The 16,296-nt window shown below is 38.9% G+C and overlaps 1 protein-coding gene and 2 long non-coding RNA genes across 3 annotated transcripts; 2 read left to right on the forward strand and 1 right to left on the reverse strand.

Annotated features, from left to right (window-relative positions):
* Positions 1-58: 58 nt before the first annotated feature.
* LOC116052625 lies at positions 59-1,505 on the forward strand. Its single transcript, XR_004105623.2, has 2 exons — positions 59-442; positions 1,147-1,505. It is a non-coding gene; the product is annotated as an uncharacterized LOC116052625 (long non-coding RNA).
* Positions 1,506-2,669: 1,164 nt separating this feature from the next.
* grxcr1a (glutaredoxin and cysteine rich domain containing 1 a) lies at positions 2,670-8,010 on the reverse strand. The gene is made up of 4 exons (XM_031303439.2): positions 7,457-8,010; positions 4,723-4,962; positions 3,999-4,064; positions 2,670-3,018 (listed from the first exon to the last, which is right to left on the reverse strand). The coding sequence occupies exons 1-4, from the start codon at positions 7,853-7,855 to the stop codon at positions 2,839-2,841; spliced, it is 885 nt and encodes a 294-aa protein (XP_031159299.1). The 5' UTR covers positions 7,856-8,010; the 3' UTR covers positions 2,670-2,838.
* On the forward strand, positions 6,389-15,943 carry LOC116052626. The gene is made up of 3 exons (XR_004105624.2): positions 6,389-6,657; positions 9,138-9,359; positions 15,658-15,943. It is a non-coding gene; the product is annotated as an uncharacterized LOC116052626 (long non-coding RNA).
* Positions 15,944-16,296: the final 353 nt, after the last annotated feature.

The following is a 16,296-nucleotide window of genomic DNA, read 5'->3' on the forward strand; positions in this document are numbered from 1 at the left end:
AGTTTGTGATTAGCATTATAAGAGTACAACACTTCTCAAGATGTTCTCTGGATTGTAACCCCAGTGACCGACCCGTGGATGCATTCAAGACCTTCTGAACGCATCTGGAACAGCAAAGAGGTGCATTTTCAATCCTTGCTTTTCGGATTGGAGGCCTGTTTTCTTGTTTTAAGCTCAGATGGTTGACTGGAATGTAAACCCAAGTCCATTAGATGGTGCAGTTGTAGGGATGAGAGAGAGGGCGGGGGTGGGGGGGGCGGGGGGGTGCTAGCCTATACGCTGACGTCAATAAAAACAGTCATTTTCAACCAGTCTGCGCATTGACCGACCGTTCAAAACATTACGCACAGCATCGCGGCTGGAGCCACGCTAGACTACTCGACTGAAATAATTTTTCGCCGAGCCCGGAGAGCGGAGACAATGCGGACAAACTCCATTGCAGGTTTTTACACCATTGAATGTTGTCTTAACATTTTGGGTGTTGCGCGCATATCAGTGTCATGTCTCGTCATACCATTCCCGAGTCAGTTGTGCCAGTGCCGCTGCCCATCTTGTTTCCTTTCATGTCTCCCCTCCACAGAGAAAGAAAGGGTCGCTTGTGCACGTTGATACCAAAAAAAAAAAGAAGCTGATCGTCAGGCTGATTTGGCTCATTATTTGAAAGGAAACATGCGTCGAGACGCGCCTGTCACGTTCGGAGATCACCAAACATCTTCAATCCTTCTGCACATCACACCGTCACTTTCAGTAGCATTAATTGGTTCATTATTGAGCGGATTTAAAGAAAATGTAGCTGTTTTGTATGTAATATTCGATGCATCCCGATTTTTTTCCCCCTCTCTTTCTCCAATATGTTCGTCTCCAGCAGCCCACAGATGGGGGCGCAGTAAACCCGCACATTTGGGGTCTCAGATTTTTCATGCAACCTCCCCTCCATCACCACAAGCCTGCGGTTACAAAATCCCAAACCCCATTACTCTTCGCTGCGGAATTGAATTAAAGAAACGAGATTTTGTTCAGCAATGTAATCATCTCCAATTACCCAGGCAGAAAAACCTCATCAACCCCTTTTTTGTTGTTGCTTTTGTGTGCGTTTTCCTATGTCTTCTTTTTTAATAATCGATTTGGTTGCTGTTTCAATCACAGGTGCAGGAGCATCTACAACAACCCAGGTGGTGATGGCAGGAAAGGTCTTCATGGCGGATGATCATCACCATCACCACCATCACACTGCTCTACGCTTTTAGCCTCTTTACAGTGCTGCCTTGTCTAATCATGTTCAAGCAGCATTGTACAGGGCTATGACAGCATAGAGAGCTGAGCTGCTCGGGCGCTGCGTTTCTCTGACCCTTTGGATGGCGGCCAACAAATGACATCATCCGTTAAAAACACTAAACGGCGATTATTGCATGTGTGGACTGTTGGCAATAGACTGACTTGTCTTTTAATGTTCACGCTCGTGTCGTCAAAAACTGAGATGCATTGCTTTTTTAATGTTAAAAAAACTGGAGCACATTAAGTTCTCAGTGGGTTGAATTAGTCAATGCAAACCTAAATCCCTTTGCAGCCAATACATTATTGAAACAGTCACATTGCATTGTGCTGCTTCTGTATTTCCATTGCATTGGAGTCCCACAGAGCTAATCATCTCCATTTTCTTAATTTTTATTTTATTTTTATCTTTACAAGACTGTTCTGAAGGTATTTCCCCGAATCGTTTACGACTATTTTAACCATCTGGATGAAAAAATATTCTGTTTGCTGCACGATAACACAGATTTAAACGTGAGAGGCACAAACTGCATATAGGGCATTGTTTGGGGAATATGTTTGTACTGTACTGTATGTGTGGCTGTAGAGTGCAACCAACGATTATTTTCATTATCGATTAATCAATCAAAAAATAAATAAATCACAATTTCTCACAATTACATATTCCTAAAGCCAAATGTGACATCCTAAAATGTTTTCATTTTGTCCAAACAACAGTTGGAGATATTCAGTTTACTATCACCAAGAAGAGACAAAGAAAATCAGCAAATATTCACAATTGACAAGCTTAAACGGGGGCATTTTGGCTTAAAAATGGACAGAAACGATTAATCGATTATCAAAATAGTTGCTGATTATTTTTCTTTCAATCGACTAATCGTTTCAGCTCAAATGTAGAACTAAGAAATATATAATGTACTATTAAAAAAGGTTTAAATCTGTTTGATTCCCTTGATTTACTTGAATTTAAATCTGTCTTCACACTTGTCTATAAACCCTCAGTTGCCAGTTTATTAGGTACACCTAGCACAAAGTAATCTTACATTTATTAAGTTTTATATGAGGTTTGAAGGATGTTTTGTGTGAACAAAGGTCAGGTTCCATGCCCTCTACTGGCTGCAGATTGAGCCCTTTAACTTTCCCTCTCTGTCCTGTGTCTAAACTCTGTCTGATATGGGATTAGCAATGAGAGCATTTTAAATGACGGAGCCTCCTCACTAATTAAATAACACGCTTAAGTTTTCCACCTGTGAAACTAGTTCACAGCTCCTTGGTGGACGCATGTATTTACAGACAGACAGAAACCTTTCAATGAGTTTTGAATAAGCTAAAGGGAGATCTTTGGATCATAAAGAATTCTTATGATGTATTACATAGAGATGAACATAAACAGCAGATCCACAAATTCACAGATTTTATTACAAATGTGTTTTCTCTCTAACTAACAATGGCCATGGAAGACTCCTGCTGTGTTTCACTTTGCTGCCTGTGCTACAGTCCAGTTGAACGTCCTGACTAAAGTCCCAGAGACAGAAGTAAAGATGTTGGGTCAGGCACTTAACATCCTCAGTGGCTGCAGCTCACACAGGGCTGCAGGCCGTTCTCATTGCAGGAAGTGCACTTGAGGGCTTTGAAGGAATCCGTGAAGCAGTTGCGAAACACGGACATCTTGCTGCCATGGCACATTGGGCACGGGATGAAGGCAAAGCCCCCACAGGTCTGGCACGTCTGGGGCTGCTGTACCCTCTAGAAAAATGGATAGATACATATTTACATTCCAGATAAGGTATCCAACATTTAATATTGACAGCTAAATTATCTACATTCCTTGAGCAAAACAGGACTGGGTTTCTTTGTATTCCCAAAGTCCACATTTTTAGAGATACAACATTTTAAATAAGCTGAATTTGGTACGAATAACTAACTTAAAACTTAAAAATAGTATGACATTTTGGGAAATACTCTTATTTGCTTTTTTTTTGTTGAGAGATAAGATCAGGAAAGTGTATTTCCCAAATGTCTAACTATTGCTTTAATCACAACTTCCTATCAGACTGTGCAGATATAAACACACAATAAAGCCATGTTGCAGGCAGTTCTGGACTGATTAATGTATGCATGACCTTTCAGAGATGCATGCTCTTTTTACTAATAGCCTGCAGTGACTGGAATGCATGACTTAAATGTCATTGTCAACACGGCTTTGTATTCACTTATGAAGACTCTTGTTGTTGAGAAAAGGCCAGTGCTTGTGTGACAGACATTTCTGCAGCTCAGTGAAAAACAGAAATAGTTTACACCATCTCAGTTTGTAGCCAACCACCGAGCGATATGCTCTGCTTCGGCGTGTTAGAACAATTGTGTTGGAGGCCCGAATCAATAACACATCCTCCATTATTGATCGTCATTTATTGACGTGCATGCATCTTTCACATTGCAGTTTGCTCATGTTTTATTGATGACACAACTGGTGAGGGGAAATGACTGATCCTGTTTGCATTGAGTTCATCTCAGTGACTTTGGGCAACGACAAAGCGTTAATTTATTATGACTTTATAATTACCTCATGCTTTGATATGATATGTGCTACACATGAAACACATGGGTAATAAAACACCATGTGTCATAACAAGTGGTTGACTCAACCTTATTCACAGGAAAATCATCTGTTTGACCACCATCAATTATTCAGAATGGGATTTCCAATGCAAACGCTGAAAACCAACCTCTATTTTTGTCAGAAGATCTTGAAGCTCTCCTGATTCATTCATGCCTAGAATTTTCTCAGCACCCTGCAAAACATAATTCGATATTTAATGAACTCAGTGTGTGCATGTACAAGATATTGGCATCAGAGGTTAGAAAGGAGCAAGATATGCAATAAATACACCAGAACTTTTTGGACTTCGCACTTTAACGATTACCGTTACTTTTTAAGAAGTCATGTTGTCTGTACAGTCCTGTGTCCTTCCTTCATGTTCTAAGATGTCTTATGTTGATCTTATATTGATTTTATGTCGATTTAAGAATGTTTTTTTCTGTTACATGTTTGTGTTGTGCAGTATTGTAATGTAACAAGGTACAAATACTTAGTCACTGTACTTAAGTAGAATTTCCACCTGTCTGTACTTTACTTTGTTATTTATATTTCTGGAAACTTTTACTTCTACTCCACTACATTTCCTCAATAAAATGTATACTTTTACTCCACTACATGTCCCCTTAGCATCTTCGTTACTCGTCACTGCAAGAAATGTTTTTCGTACATTGGAGTGAAAGGTTCTTCCTTGTTTTTTTCTTCTTTTTTAATGTCAGACATTGAATTTAAATATTTAAGGAGTGTAAACCCTGAATATGATGCTATGATGCTGCAACAGATTGTAGCACTATGCCCAAGACAAATTGTATTCACAAAGTGTATTCTATTCTAATCTAAGATGAAGAACTGACCCCAAGGTAGTGTCCGTCAATGAACACGACTGGTAATGAAGGAGGTTCTCCCACACGTTTGCACCGCTCCTCCAACTCCTTCCCGTACTCAATGTCCAGGGCGATGTTCCTCTCCACAAACTTCACCCTGTGGTTCTGGAAGATCTTCCGGACCAGCTCGCAGCGCTCAAAGGTTGTCCTCACCACACGGAAACTCGTAGTGTAGATCACTATCCGCCCAAATTCAAGAGATAACTCCATCTAAGAGGGAGAAAAAGAAATCCTAAGTGTAGTTACATGATTACGTTTTTTTTGTATTTGTTTAACTATGCAGAGAATAAACCATGCCTCCCAGCAGCAGGATTTTGATGTAAAATCTTAGTATATGTACTTCAGAGATCAGCCTCTAAAAAAACCTCTCAGAGGAAAGTGCATTACTAATTGTATCAATACTAATAGTAGAATTTTGACATATTCCACTCTTGTGTTCACTTATAGGAACATGTCTTATGTTTGGTACCACTTTTCTAATGAGATGTAGCTAATGGCTCTGGTAATGCTTAATAAACAACAACAACAACAACAACATTTTTAACACCAAATATAGGACAAACATCAGCCAAAAGAATTGTTTCACCTCATGGAACCCAAATGTTGTAATGGCTTACATAACTGATTTATAGAGCTCCCTTTTTGTTCACAAGCTAAAAAATTACAAGCTCAAACTAAAATGGCTGATGTTAGTAAACCGTTTTGTGTACAGTCCTGATCCTAAGCTCTTCTTAAAGGGAACTTTAAACGTTACTATCAAAAAGTCAGAAATGCTGAAAACAATACTGAACCAAACGTCTTAGACACAAAACTAGTACATATTTTTAGAGTAAAATGTTTTCTGTTCTTTATGCAGTCCTGTTACAAATTAAGCAGCTGTTGTCTCAGTCGTACTGGGATCTTAAAATGCTTTGCGCTGTTAGAATGGTGAGGCTTTCAAATGATGTACACTTTTTCAAGGTGAAGTAAGGATTCAACCAAATGATATCCTAAATATGGTAACTAATCCCCTCCCAGTCCTTGTGTTTGAGTCTTAGGCAGTGCCCTCATTTAGGATCCTATGGCCTGAGGGCAGAAGCTCCTCCTGAGCCTCTCAGTGCTGGCTTGGTTCTACCCGACCTCAACATGGACATGAGGCTGTTATCCGGCTGGTTTGGATCTTTAATGATTTCCCTAGCCTTTTTCTTTTCCCGGTGTAAATATCCTTTAGGCAGGGTAGGGCACCTCCTGTTGCATGTTCAGCCAAACAATCTACTCTCTGTAGGGCCTTGCGGTCATTGTAGAATAATGTTCTTACTATTTGCAGATAAATATAATAAGAATGTAAAAGGTTTCCATAAGAGACCAAGTGTGTTTTGGTGTATGCTTATTTAGCTTAAGCCATAACTATAAGATAGTTAGGGTCACAGTGGCCTCGAGCAAAGTACATTGAGTAATAAAAACAAGTGAAACAGGAGCAGAATGTACCGATTCGCGTGAAAGCAAATGAAGACGAGCCAAGCACAGTGGCCTAACCCTGGCGTGTGTTGTGTGAAGATAACACTCCCTGTGCTGGAGAAAAGATGGGGCCCAAGAAAGAAAGTATAAGAGATGAGGGGAAGTATAGAACGGGGCTCACATGGTCTGACAGTCTAGAGATAGGTGGACTGGCTCCGGCTTTTTGCCTGTTGTTATGGAAACTTAGTCTCTGCGTGCGTTGTGATCCCACAGATCTGTGTATTGAAACTCTGATACTTGACTGACGAATGTATTCTACTTTATCTTATCGTCTTATTTGGCTCTTGCTTAGGATCAATGTAATTCCAATTTAATGAATGCGCAGGGATATATAGGTCTTTTATTTGGAGTCAGACACATTGTCCCAAAAGGGGGGACACAGAGGAGGAAATCCCCAACATCAGTTAGGTATTATTTCAAGAATTTCCAAAAGTATAATATAGAGTTTTTTTATACTTTTAAATGTGCTTATCCTCCCTTCCAGGCAGCCTTTGGTTTTCATTAATTTCAACAAAGTTTGGAAACTAATTGCAGGTGAAAGTATAGATGGAGTTGCAAAGTCTGCACATCATTAACATGTATATTATTGAAATAAATAAAGCTACATGTTCATTGTAGGCGCACATCAAACAAGTGAGTCAACAACATTCAAAAATGTTGTAAGAAGTTATGGCATGCTTTAAAATATTAGTGGCGATAATGTAATGTGTACGTGATTTTAACGTTTATAAAACATGCAAAAACACCAGAACCAGAAGATCAGACTGTGATAAGCATTTAAACTTGAACCTAAAATAAAGATAATCATGATGAGCAGCTTTATCGAGTCTACAATGACGCTGTTTGTTCACCTAATACCACTTTGCCGAGAACTGGCCTCTTTGATATGACCCTCTACATCACCTTTGCACCAGCACACAAGCCAAAGAGTTACCTCAGAATAATAAACACGTCTTACTGCTGGGATACTAGAAAGTGCAGAGAATTCATTAACCTGATTAGGTTCTCTTGAAACACTTAACGAAATGCATCATTAATCTTTAATTGCTCTGTGACCTTGTCCTCTATTGTGAGCTTTTATCCCAGTCACACACCTACATGCTCCTACCTGTAACTAGACCTGAGGACGTAGGCAACAATGATGGGAACTGGTGTAATACATAGATTGTATTAAACAATAAGAATGAAACCTGACAGATTCACTTACACTGTTGGAATTGGGAAGGTTTTCAAACAGCGTCTGACCTGCGCTGACTTTGTGCTTGACCCCTCTCACAGTGCCATTTTTACTGAGTATGTTGACCCTCTTGGTGGTGAACATCCAGTCCTTGGTGGCCCCCGCGTACATGAGCAGATCATCAGGCTCATACTCGCTGTCGTCCAGCTCGGAGCCCAGGTATCCATACGGGTGTCCATCTCCACTTGTAGAGGGGGTGCTGGCCCGTTCTGCATCTGAACTGCTGGTGCAGTCTGAATCCAGGGAGTCTGAAGGCCCCTCATCCTTGTAAATCTCCTTCAGCACCCGGCCGCTGTTCCCCGAAGCCACACGGAACCTCACCCGCTTCTGTGGCTTCTCTTGTCCAGCCATCAGCGTTGTCCCCTCCATTGCGAACCCCCTGCCACATTACATGGTCCACAACATTGCAGTGTAGCTCCTCGCTTGTCATTCGGACGTAGACACTGAGCTCAGACAAACCAGTTTGTCCCTCATGGATTACTACCACGTTTAATCCTCGCCATTTGAACAGATCTAAAAACGACTGAGAGCCTGTAAGCTGCCTTACAGTCCAACACACTGCCAGTAAATAATACATGCATCTCTGCCATGGCAACCTAACCAAGCTAATCTCAAGTAAAATGATCGTTGTCTTTGAATTATTCATCACAGTTTACACTGTTTTCACCAAAGCTTTAACAGAAGACTTTTAATGGCCTGACTTCATGTACTTTAATCAAACAAACAAACATTTCTCCCTCTTGGGATAAGATGACAACTGACTGTGAGGCTAAAACAGCTTCTGCATTAGTTACATTTTATGATAATACAGCTAGGTATATTGCCTCTTTTAAAAACATAAATAATGATTATAGTGTGTGACTGCTGAAGACAATAGGCTACACCTATTCAACACACCGTCTGCCCTTTTCATTTAGACTAAAATATCTCAACAACTATTTGATGGATTGCCGTAAAATTTAACACAGACATTAATGGTTCTCAGACTATGAATCCTAATCACTTTGTTCATCCCCCTGACTTTTATTTAGTGACCAAACACCCACAAAATGAACAACATTCCCATCAGCCTCAGCAGTGCTTTGTGTATCTATGTGTTCTTTACCCTTGTGTTGTCTTCCCGTCGACTTTTTCCGACGTTTTTGTTGCATTATTCAATGCTTTTTTTTATTCATGGTCAATAAACCTAATTTATATGACATTATACGTAACTTTGAGTTAATAAAAAGTCATTACACATAGTACCAGTATGATATGATGCATTTTAGCATCTTTCCAAATAGGACAGAGTAGCAAAAGTGTGTAGGCTATAGACAGGCCTAGGCTCTATATAATGATAAACAAATGTACAGAATAGACAATAAACCAATGAGATAGTGATAGTAAGAGGATATGAAGCCTAAATGTGTTTACAAATAGGCTACAAATGTATGCAAGTAGGCCGACTTAAATTAAGATTCTGCAGGATCTTCATTTGTTCTGAAAACTTTGTTCTCCAATTTTAGTAACATACTAGAACTTTTTTTTCATTGTGACGTCTTTATTATTATTCACCATGTACAGTAAAGTAATAATGTAGTGTGACATCATCATCCAGACACATGAATGCATGACGTATGCGCATATTACTTGACTGCTTACTGTGTTACAGCTAAAGTGGGAGTGCAGGTGTTCACTGGGCGTCCGCCCAGAGCAGAAGAGGACCAGACCATATAATATGTCACAGTGACACAATTCAGCAACGTGTCCACAGAGATGCCTGGGCCAGTTTTTTTGTGTCACAGGTGATGAAGCAGCTCCCTGGAGATGTGACACGTCAGCTTATTGCGTTGACAGCACTACTCTGTTTGAGTGCTACATTTTGGCCGCTGAGGTAAGAGCTACACACGCACACATGCACGCGCACACACACACACACACACACACACACACACACACACACACACACACAGCATATCACCTGTTCATGTTCATGTTATGCTGATTATTAGATAAACTCCATCTGAGAAAGTCTAATATGTCAAACTAAAATTTAGTGACATCCTGAGACTGTTGTAAAAATGGCTCTGGTTCCAAGTCATATTGATCCAAAGTGATCCTAACTCTCCTTTAGACTGTCTTTTATTATAAGGCCATCACAACAGCTTTTACAATATGGGTCGTTGTACATTATTGCTGCTAGTAGCCAATGCTAGATGCCATTAGGGTGTCTAGACTTTGAAATTACTGCCTGAGGAGCTGAGGGTGGCTTGATCACTTTTATTTTTTAAATCTCGTCTTAATTTTATTGAGCTGTTTTTTCTTCTTTTAAATGTTGTGATCTTTAACAGTCCTTGCACTCCCGTCTTCAAAAGCCCTGAAAACCTAATTTTCTCAATCATCCTCTTACTGTGAATGATGGGGGTCCTTAATAAACACACATATTTCTGCCCAAGTTAGATCACTTTGGGGCATGAGAGATTTCTGTCTGTGCTGTTTTATCTGGGGAAATTGATGTAAAGTATTTCTGTGGACCTTCTGTGGAATTTAGCCACATTTGACTTAAAACTGCTGATTGAGTTGTTTGCTTGTTTGCTTATGATACAGGTAACACTGTGTGTTGTGTATTATGTGTATCCTTGAGGTCAAACAAACATATTGAATGTGTTTACTTCCTCAGAAAACATTTGCAAAACAAAATCTTTAAAACCTTTTTAACCTGGATTGTTGAATTCTGTGTGGACATAGTAGCAGCCCTCCTTTTCATTGCGTTTACTGGTGCATTTCTGTTTTTCTTGGTGCATCACTGCCACCTGTAGATAAGTGGATTAGTGTGAAACTACTGGCAGGCATGTATATTGCATATATGTGCATCCTTGTGGGGGACCCACTCAAAAAAGGCAGAAGACAAAAAGCTAAACTATTAGCAACATTGTCTCTCCACCTTTCAAAGGCTTCGCTGATACTGACATGTGTTTTATTGCGTTTATTGTCAGATAAACCTGGAAAGCTACATAAAAAGCTAATAAGTGGATCTTGAGTTAAGATTTGTTGGTCAAAATGTTGAATATTAATTTCTTTTTCCTTTTGTAGTAAATAGACTCTTTATTTGTACATTAGTGTTACATTAATGAATATAGGTAGGCTATTGACAAGTGCAAGTGGGTCATGTTGGTTTAAAAGCTGCAAACCATTTTTTGTTTCAGTGCAGAGTTTTAAAATAACATGAATGGTACTGTTTCTGCTTTGCCGTCCGATAGGAGTCCAATTGTTAGGGAAATAATATCTTTCGTGCATGAAAATGCTCAAAATGAAAGATACTTAATACTGATACTACACAAGGTTTCAACAGCATATTATTTTACTGGTGCTGGGTGGATTAGAGATCCTACATTTTGAATTTGGCAGTCAGTGTCTGGATAAAGCTGCTTATGTTACTCTGCCTTATAATTGGAATAAATCAGTCATGGTGTTTACATATGATTTTCATTTTAATTAGTGGGTTTTTATATCATGGAGAAGCAGTTTCTCAATCATCCCTCCCCCATAGAATATAACTTTCAGTTTCATTTTGAGAAACCTCTTCAGCTGTTTTATTCGGGAATAAGAGTTCACGTGGGTACAGCTACAGTGACACTGCAGTAGATGAATTAAGATAAAACATATGGGAAAACAAGCTCACCATGTTGTTTAGCCTCCTGTAAAAAAGGACATGCTTATCTAGAGTTCAGTGAAACACACCCACGCCATGTTGAGTCAAGCAGCCATTTTATCTCATTTTAGCACATTTAGTCCAGAGACCACTGAGATGGTGATAGTCTATTCAACCTGAAGAGCTCATCTCTCAGCCCTCCTCATCAGTAGTGCTAATGTAGCCTCGCCAGCCACCTCAACTGCTATTAAAAAAGCCATTTGAAAAGATTAATACTTTGACGTGCTTTAATTTCACTGCTTTTCGCTGGCTCGGCTGTGACTGAGTGGAAGAAGTCAAACAGTGCAGGGTGATGAATGGTTTTCATTTTGTGCAGGTTGAATACAGATGTATTCATGAAATACCAGCAGGATTTGTATGCTAACTTCATAAATTCGATTGATTTGCAGTACATTTTTTAGCCGAATCAGACTGATCCACATCTAGGAAACTATGAAATGTGTCTTTGTGCAGGTTTGACAAGATCTGCAAACATTAATCAACTTGTGAACATGGTTTAGGGAAAATTACTCTGCAGTGACTCACCATTTGTTGTTAGTTGGACATCAAACCACCTCACCCTCCCTGGCTACAGACTAACATCCACAAGGGGGCAGAGTGCAATTCAATCACAGTTACAGTTAAATGTCACTGCTGCCCAATAGTTCCCTCAAGAGCTGTAGGCAAGGAATGAAGGATGCAGCTGCAAGCCTGAAGGCTGCACCCACCAGATTGGTTTAATCAGTCTTTAGAGAAGGATCAATGATTAATGATAAAATCAATAACAATTTAGTGAACCCAAGTAAGAAGGAGCAGGATTAATGTATCCTGAAGAGATTGAGACCATATTTCCAGGTTAAAGATTTACAAACTGAACTTCAAAGGGTTTACAGCCACAGGTGTGTGTGTGTGTGTGTGTGTTTTTTTTTAGAGAATATCAAAGCCATTCTTGAGTCTAAAAGCACTAAAAATGAGAAATGGTCTCATCCTATTTTCATTTTTTTATAGCTTAAGTGCTGTCTCAGTGCTGTGGTGAGCATAAAAGCCAAATGAATGTGTCCATAACATTCAATTAATGTATGAATCAAGCTGTTTTTGTAATGATTTTACTTCTAAAAAGAATGATGCTAAATTGTTAAGCTCTAAAGCATCAAGGTTACATTTAGGAGAGGTTTCACAATAGCAGATATCAGTAAGGGAAATAGTCGGTACTTCATCCTCTATAGTCAACTGGACACCCCTTTAAAAGCATCTGGGATAGGATCCGGTAAAGCTTGTTGCAGTGTTTAAACTGCATTACTTCTTGCCTTAGTATTTCCTCTCTCAAAAGCAGCAACGTGGCTCAATGTATTTTCCTGCAGAGGCAAAGGGATCCCAGATAGGGGCTTACAAACATCACATTCAGGCTGGTTATACAGCCAGAGCTTTGTTTGCTATCTCTGAAGGACACTGCAAACTCATTATAGTTAGATAGTTACTGAACCCTTTTGATTATGAAATTACAAAGAAATGTGGAGATACATCTCGCTTTCTATTTCTGCATCTTTGCTACCAATTTATTGCAATTTATTCAGTGGGAGACATGGATGTCTGTACAAAATTGCATGGCAATCCATCCAATCATCCAACAGCTGTTGAGACATTTCAGTCTGGACCAAGGTGGTGACCGACTGACTGACACAGTCAACCCTAGAACCTTAAAACAATGCATTCAGGGCTGAAAAAAAAGCACAACAAACAAACAAAAGTTAAAATTCACTACATTGATCAGACTGTATCCTTTGGACTCCTCCTAAGTAAATTGAGGAATTACATTTTTTTATTAATACATAAAAATCTTGAGAATTGCAGGCCAAAAGCAAAAAAAAAGTAATAAGATAAATAATTAATTGGACTGATGTTTGCAGTTAATGGGTTTTAGCACTGAGCTAAAAATGCATTTCTGGGACTGATCTCAATCAAATATAGGCTATATATATTTTAAAGATTACTTTTTTGGTGCTGGATCTTTTATGTGCATTTTTTCAGCAGCCTGTTTAAAATGTATATTTACACTGCAATCAATTTTAAAGAACAAAGGTGTTTGGAGGGAGTGTCAATGAAATCTTTTTAGGTCACTCTGATAAAGGTTAAAAAAATAAACTGAAAGAAAAACACTGTTTGTATTTGACACAGATTTTGATAGTGATAGAAATTGTTACAGCTGGTTGAATGAGCCATTGTTTGGACTGGATCTGCTGTAAAACACAAAATCAGCATACGCACACATAGCCTACACACACACACACACACACACACACACACACACACACATACACACACATAATCAAAAAGGCAGGCTTCTTGTCACTGTTGCTTAGCAACCATGGGAGCTACATGAGCCAAATCCCTGTGGTGGCAAGCTGATGTTGAATTAAGTGAAGTGGGGGAAAGAAAGGAAATCTTTGGGAGAGATGTCTCTAGCAGGCACAGGAGGAGGCATCGATGTTGAGGTGTTCATTTCTTATTTTTGGATGTAGTGAATCTTGAGTTCCTATGTAACACAATCACCCTGTGTTTTTGTTTTGGCTTTTTTTGGCTGTTGAGAAGAGGACTTACTGTTGCATTTAGGATTAAAAAAAAAAAACAGGGGGAAAAAACCATACATACCGAAATCTTAAGATACTGATTATTTTTGTTCAAAGAAATGTGCACACAGATATGCCTTCCATTATCTGCACTGTTCACACACAAAGAAGCATTATCATATATTCCCCTAATCCCAACAACAGTAAAGACATTTGATCAAAACAGTCACCTAAATCACTCCTAAAGAAGAGTGTTAAACTATGAAATTATGCAGTGGCAGCAATAACTAAGGAATCTCTCTGTAAAAATACATGCACATAAGCAGGACACTGCATTATGAAAATACTGCCAGAGCAATACACACATCAGACAATTAGTGTGTCTGTAACACTGCAGTTCTCCCAGGGAACTGCAGTGGTGCTGCTGCTGTACAAATGGCGTCTCCGGTGTGATTTGCATTTTAACTGCAGTGAGAATGAGACTTTGATTTACTGTACAGCCAGACTGTCTCAGCAGAGATGGTATTGTTGCTGCTTTCTTCTTTGTATTTGCATGGGTCATATTTATAGTTACTGAGGGTCCAGGTTAGATCAGATTCATGACAGGATAGTGACATACTGATGAGGGATATAAAGGAAACTGTGCACCTGGATTAGATCCTCTTGTCTTGAGACAATAACCACATAATAACATGGTGATTGATACTAGTGTCTACTTACAACTGCTTGATTCCATTGTTGTGGTCAGTAGCTATCCAGAATGTTATCTTTGAAATGTTTATTAGTTTAGTTTTCCCGAGACTTGAACCACTGTTTTATGGATAAGGTTGCTAATTTGATTCATTAGTCTAATGTTGGTGAATAAAAAAGAGGTCCTTATTAGAAAGGTGGTATTACTTCTACCACATTAGACATTCAAAATCATCCTTGAATATTATCTGACTATAGAAGAGGAGAGTTGCCTGGTAGTGAGAGAAATTGCTGTGTAATGTTACAGTTTTTGTCTCTGCAACAAATGATGTTGGAGTCTGCAGCCACATGGCCTGTCGAAATGTCCATGTAGATAAAACTGAACAGCATCTTAAAACAGTCCAGTATTCAGAGTGAGGTTGTTGGAACTGGACATTTTTGTAGCTTCACCATGAACAAAAGTCAGGTGATTCTTGGATGGTTAATTATTTTAATTTTGTTGGTACTTTATACTGTGATTGTATTTTGAATTGATAGTTTTATTTTGTATATGTACTTTTGAAGGTACAAGTTCTTTTTGAGGACTTCAAGATTAAAGTATGCACGCTTTTATCATTTGTATCATAAATTGTAACACTGTTTTCCTCCTTAAAAATGAATCTATGTGAACTAACTTTGAACCAATCCCCCTGTCCATCCAAAGTCTTGTTCTTATCTTACTTCTCTCACTTCAACTTCAACTTTATTGATATTGTCCCCGAGGGGCAATTTGAGGTGCAGCAAGGCATACATGCAAGACAATTAGACACGAAGCACAACAAAAGAAACCAAAATAAAGAGACTCACATGAAGTGGGGGACTGAATAATGAACATGTGGAACACAACTGTAAATTCACATAATTTAAAATAGTTAAAATCCTACCTTAAATAGTTAAAGTGCCAGTTCCCCATCATAAAGTGCTAGTGCACTACTAAAAAAACAGATAAATAACACAGACATCTATAAAAACCATCATAAACCACTAATAAAATCTGAGCAGCAAGTACTATCACAAATAAAACGACAACCAATCACTACAGATCTAAACCAATCAATATAAGACTAAAACGGACCTGTATGCCCTATATATACACACTAAGAAATACCATAGAAATTAAAATCCCACCAATAAATAGTTTAGCAAACCAGAATTGCCTTTTTCTGCATTATCATGACCATCATCATTTTTATTTTTTACATCAGGACCCAAGCATACCATCACCACCTACAGCCCTGGCCAGACCTGAGTTCAGCAGTGAGATGGCGGTATGAATGTCTGTACCCGTTGCTCTTGACTGTCTGGTGGAAATCTGAAGCGGGAACCAGAGGGAAGTAGGTGAAACTCTGAGGGAAGGGGGTGGACACTGATCAACAGAATGGATTTTGCTTTTTGAATCACTTGTCTATTGTACAGGTCTATTGTAAAGGTCAGTGAGGTTATTTTGTTGAACACCAAGGATTTTGCTACAAATCATGTCATCTAAGTGAATGGAACGATTGTTAGAAAATATCCTAGTGTCTTATTAAACCTTTAGAACATTGTGAACTGACCCCTGCTTCGTGTCACTTTGTTCTCTGAGCTCACCACTACTTTCAGAATCAACTCACAGATGTCAAGCTTGTAGATGATAGGATTTGAACTACAAAACAGACGTGATCAGATTGTTTCACAACAATCACCCTAAATGTGTTTTTAAATCCTGGAACATTTCAAAAAATGATTTGAAATGTTATTCATTGGATTGAAGTTAGTGTTTTTTTTTTAAATTTTCTTAAATCAAGTCTTTGATGCTGATAGTGGTTAAATGGCAGGAAGCCTTCCTGATTAATAAAGATCTTAAA

Source organism: Sander lucioperca, chromosome 1 (genome assembly GCF_008315115.2).
Source record: "Sander lucioperca isolate FBNREF2018 chromosome 1, SLUC_FBN_1.2, whole genome shotgun sequence".
NCBI classification, from domain to species: domain Eukaryota; kingdom Metazoa; phylum Chordata; class Actinopteri; order Perciformes; family Percidae; genus Sander; species Sander lucioperca.